At 38.8% G+C, this 5,186-nt stretch overlaps 1 protein-coding gene across 1 annotated transcript; it reads left to right on the top strand.

Annotated features, from left to right (window-relative positions):
* Positions 1-2,646: 2,646 nt before the first annotated feature.
* Positions 2,647-4,186, top strand: LOC109177515. Its single transcript, XM_019326882.1, has one exon. It carries the CDS (start codon positions 2,737-2,739, stop codon positions 3,904-3,906), a length of 1,170 nt encoding a protein of 389 aa, XP_019182427.1. The 5' UTR covers positions 2,647-2,736; the 3' UTR covers positions 3,907-4,186.
* Positions 4,187-5,186: the final 1,000 nt, after the last annotated feature.

Below are 5,186 nucleotides of genomic sequence, written 5' to 3'. Positions count from 1 at the left end.
GGAGGGGAAGAATTCTTTTTTTTTTTTTTTTTTTGCCACAATTTTAAAAGAAAATGTCAGTCATGGAAAATTGGATAAAACTTTTTGCAGTTCCTCATCTTTATAAAGCATTGAGAATCAAAGCAAATGAAATTAAAATATTCAAATTGGAAGCATAACCTGCCAATGACTAAACACAAAACCTTGCCATGCCAGTTTTGGTGTTATTAGAATCACCTCTGCCTTTTCGCTCCCCTCCAAGAATTTCTATGGTATGACACAGTGAAGTAGCCAAGATTTTTCCTTGCGACATCTTTCATATTTTCTATGGATGTACATATAGACTGAGATAGGCTAGATATTATATTTATTTGTTTCGAAATCTAACCCAACTAAAAATTGATTGGAACTTGAATTTTATCTTTTCGAATGATGAGAGATAAACCTGCAATTACAACATTAGTGTGTGTACTGGGTAAGGGCAAATTATATCGTGCACCGCGGTGCATAATCGATTATGCACCGCACATCAAAACGACGTCGTTTTATTTAATGAAAAGAAACGGAATCCGTTTCGCGTCGTTCCGCAAAATATAACTATGTTTTTCAGTTTCATTTTGTATACACTGCATTTTCAGTTCAACACAACTACAATTTCATTTTGATATAACTACAGTTTTGTTCAATATTTATACACTCAAATATGTGAAAATGTTATTTAATTTTATTTTATATATACTATAGTTTCATTAAAACACAACTACATGATCATTTCGATATAATTACAGCTTCATTGTACAATATACACTCATATATGTGAAATGTTATTCAGTTTCATTTTATATATACTGCAGTTTCATTTCACCACAACTACAGTATCATTTTGATATAACTGCAGTTTCATTTGATAATATAAAAATAATACGTGAGGCAGTGTCGGTTTAGATACACTGTAGTGTCACTCCGTTAACACTAACAGCAAGCTGTTTCTTTACTTAAAGAAACGACGCCGTTTTGATGCGCGGTGCATAATTGATTATGCACCGCGGTCCACGATATAACGACCGCTGGGTAAGTGGGCAGATTTCTTGTGCGCACCGACATTTGGCCATGTCTGCTGAACCATTGAGTCACCGTGATTTACATCCTCCTAAATATCGGGCCGGGGTGTGGGGGCCCTTAGGGTTGGAGATTCAACATTTTGGGAGAAGAGTGTGTACTAGGTAAACCCAACCTTATGACCTTAGTTAATAAATGACTAAAAGGAGGTAAATCATCATAGGTCTCGGGCAACTCAGTTGATTTCGGGATAATAGATTTTAGGCAAAAACCCAAAATCAAGCCCTAGCAGCCACAATGTTGGAGTTACATTCATTGTGGAGGTTCCTTATGGGCACCAACCACCAGGTACTAGTCCCCACACTTAATACACATTGAGTTATCGTGATTTATCCATTCACTATTCTATTGGGCCGAGGTGTGGGGCTATAGAGACAAAGGAATTTCGCCTTTTGTAGACAAGCATAAGTTGTTCATAAATGACTATCTCAAATCAAGAATGCCACCGGCTCATATCGGTCAAATTTTACCCTTTTTTTTTTAATTAAGTTGATGCATCTCAATAAAATAAAATAAAAAAGAGAGGAATTGATTTAGCTTTGTGAACCAGCAAACTTCACGGCACGTTTGATAGTTAACGTTATGAAGCAAATGGTTACGCAGTAGTCAACGGATAGCTAGCTATTTTGGCTTGCAGATAAAGCATTTTTGACCTTCAATTTGGCTTGGCATTGCGACAATTGTGTTGCTATTTTACTTTCTGAATTATAATTTGTCACAATTGGAGTAAATAATTTTTATTATTTTTTTAAAGAGATTCATTTAGGCCATTTACCAACGACAAATTACTTATAATATATCCAAGAGAAAGTGTTTAGCTTTGAACTTTTGGTCAAGTTCCCCACACTCTCACCCCCAAAATACACCTTATTTACAAATAATAGAATCATTTTCATCCTACTCTTATTATACGTACAATTATGTATATTGAAACAGGGTCAGGTTTCCTTGCGGACAGTGCACCCGTACAGTCACGCATCAATAGGTATGCTTAAATGCACCATAAAGTATCTGAAAATGCATCATTTGGTGTGGTGTATTCTTTTGGTGTGTGGTAGTGTATTTGTGCATTTCATTCTGGTGTATTTTTGAGTAGTGTGTTGTATATTTATGCATACCTAATGGTGCAATACACTCTGGGCACAAAGAACCCTACTCTATTGCTGAAACAAGACTTCTACTTAAACCATTGAGCTAAATCATGGCGGGGTATGGCTAAATTATTTTAATATTAAAGACTCAGCATTCTAATTCCCAGAAGCATCCCTAACCCCAAGTTTCGATTCCGCGTATTGTTAAATTCTAGTCCTTATACGTTAATATAGGAGTTTACTCTGTATGTAGTCTACTAGCTGAAAATATACGCAAATCTTACACGGAGTAAGTGAGTTTCCGTTAAGTCCCAGATTCCATTGTCAACAACTTAAACAAATACGAGTAAAAACTTAACGACACAGAAATGTGGCGGTGGCGTTAGCCAAATCTCAGATTGGGCCCCACACTACACTGCCATGCTATAAATACCCTTCTTTTCCCCATTCTCACTTCACTCCCTCTTCCGATCCTCCATTGCACTTTCCGGCCTTCCATCGTTTCCGGCGTCAAGTTTTTCTTGAAACTATAGTTTTGGAGACCACGATGGTCGACGTTGACCGGAGGATGGCCGGTCTGAACCCGGCTCACTTAGCCGGACTCCGTCGTCTATCAGCCAGGGCGGCGGCGCCCAGCCCAGCGACGCCCGTTCCTCCTCGGAACAGCCTGCTGTCCTTCACTACTCTCGCCGATAAAGTCATTACCCACCTTAAAAAGTCTGGGGTTCAGGTGGAGCGTGGGTTGTCGGAATCTGAGTTTGCGAGAGCGGAAGCTGAGTTTAAGTTTGCTTTCCCTCCCGACCTCAAAGCGATCCTCTCCGCCGGCCTGCCGCTGGGTCCTGGCTTCCCCGACTGGCGGTCCTCGGGGGCCGCGCGTCTCCAGCTCCGCGCGTCCATTGAGCTCCCGATTGCCGCCATCTCTTTCCATATTGCCCGGAACGCTCTCTGGTCCAAGTCCTGGGGCTCCAGACCGTCCGACCCGGAAAAGGCAATCAAAATCGCTAGAAATGCTCTGAGGAGAGCTCCGCTTCTGATTCCTATTTTTAACCACTGCTACATTCCCTGTAATCCTTCCTTGGCGGGAAACCCCATTTTCTACGTCGACGAGAATCGGATTTACTGCTGCGGGTTAGATCTCATGGACTTCTTTGATCGCGAGTCTTCTTTGTTCCTCCGATCAATTAGCGAAATCTCCGCCGGCGATACTTCCAGGAGAAGAAGCCTTGACGCGCTCGCCGGCGGACGCACGCCGCGGTGGGTTGAGTTCTGGAGCGACGCCGCCGTGGATAGACGCCGGAGAAACTCAAACTATTCCTCATCGTCTTCCGCTGCTTCCCCTGAACGATTCTCCGGTATGCCCAAGTCCCAAGTCCCCATCTGGGTCAACGAGTATATAGACCAAATCGGGTCGGTTTTACGGGAAGGCGGGTGGAACGAATCCGACATCTCCGAGATCGCAACCGTTTCCGCCGCCGGTTTCTTCGAAGAAGAGATGGTGCTTCTGGACAACCAAGCCGTTCTCGACGCCCTCCTAGTCAAAGCCGATCGTTTCTCCGATTCGCTCCGGAAAGCTGGGTGGAGCTCCGACGAGGTTTCGTACGCATTGGGGTTTGATTTCCGAACGGAGAAAGTAAAGAAACCGACGAAACTACTCTCGCCGGAGTTGGTGGAGAAAATCGGAAAACTGGCCGAGTCGGTTTCCCTGTCATCATCATAGTCGTCGTCCCCTTTTCTGGTGCAACGGCCTTTTACTGGCTACCGGCAAACATGGAGATTCTTTTCTTTATCGTACTTTTAGATTTTCTAAACATCGGTTTACTTTTTTGCCTGTTTTTGGTTAAAAATAGATTTGAAATTAAAAAAAAAAAAAAAAAAAAACTATGCGATTTTTAAAAATGGTTGTAAAATTAGATGAAATGATTATAGTGCATGGGAGAAACCTCTGTAATTACGAATATATATAATATAGGACATATTACGGAATATTTGTTTTTATTTACATCATCTATATATTAATAAAAATATATTTTTAATACAATAATTGCATTATCTTATCTGCATAGTCACACACCAGTAATGAGTGTGAAGAACATAATTCGTGTCAGAAACTTTAAATTGTCGTATACATATTTTTATTTTCTACATAGTTTCCGTTAATTGATTATTAATTTTAAAAATAATTTTTAAAAATATTTTTCATGTTTAGTTAATCAATACACCTCACTAGAATGTATATACTTGTGTAAGAATATTGTTATAAATCTTTATGTATCTAAATTAGTTGAATTATTAGCTTGATAATTATAAAATTTTAAATTTAACTTCTAATTAAAATGTTCTATTAACTATTTGAATCGATTAACTATGAAAAATTTATATTAATTAAATTTATTATAATTTTTTTACTATAATTATGAGATGAGATTTATTCAAAATACATTTTAGACAGCGATAGTATGTTTTTCGCAAATCAAAATATAAGAATAATTAATAATATCCTAAAGTTTTATATCAATATGAAGAATTTCGGTAGTGGGCTGATCGGGTTGCATTGGGCTTAGCTTTTTGGAAAATTGTAAAGTGGCACGGGTTACGAAATGTGATGCGCACGTGTGAAACTGTGTGAAAATACTAAAGAGAAAGACGTTATTGGGTCCCACACCGCGGTCTTTGGAGCCTGGGGCATAGTCTGGAAATCTACAATCCATCAACTCAAAACTGGGATGATGATAGAGGGCAAATTATGCTGGGCATCCGTCTACATGGTGCAGGATGCAAAAATGATGTCATTTTGCATTAAAATGCGTGTTTTATTCAAAAAATAAAAATCAGTTTTAATACTCAGCAACATCATTATATTGTTCATTTTTTAGTTCATTCATTCTGAATTTTTAGTTATAAAATTATGGATGTATATGTATACAATTCTGGATTTATAGTTATGAAATTATGGATGTGTAATTATACATGGTGTAGTTATGCAATTATGGATTTTAT

The sequence above is a fragment of the Ipomoea nil genome, unplaced genomic scaffold, assembly GCF_001879475.1.
Source record: "Ipomoea nil cultivar Tokyo-kokei standard unplaced genomic scaffold, Asagao_1.1 scaffold0805, whole genome shotgun sequence".
Taxonomy (NCBI): domain Eukaryota; kingdom Viridiplantae; phylum Streptophyta; class Magnoliopsida; order Solanales; family Convolvulaceae; genus Ipomoea; species Ipomoea nil.
Note: the sequence above shows the minus strand (reverse complement) of the source record. Positions and strands in the feature narration are given on the sequence as shown.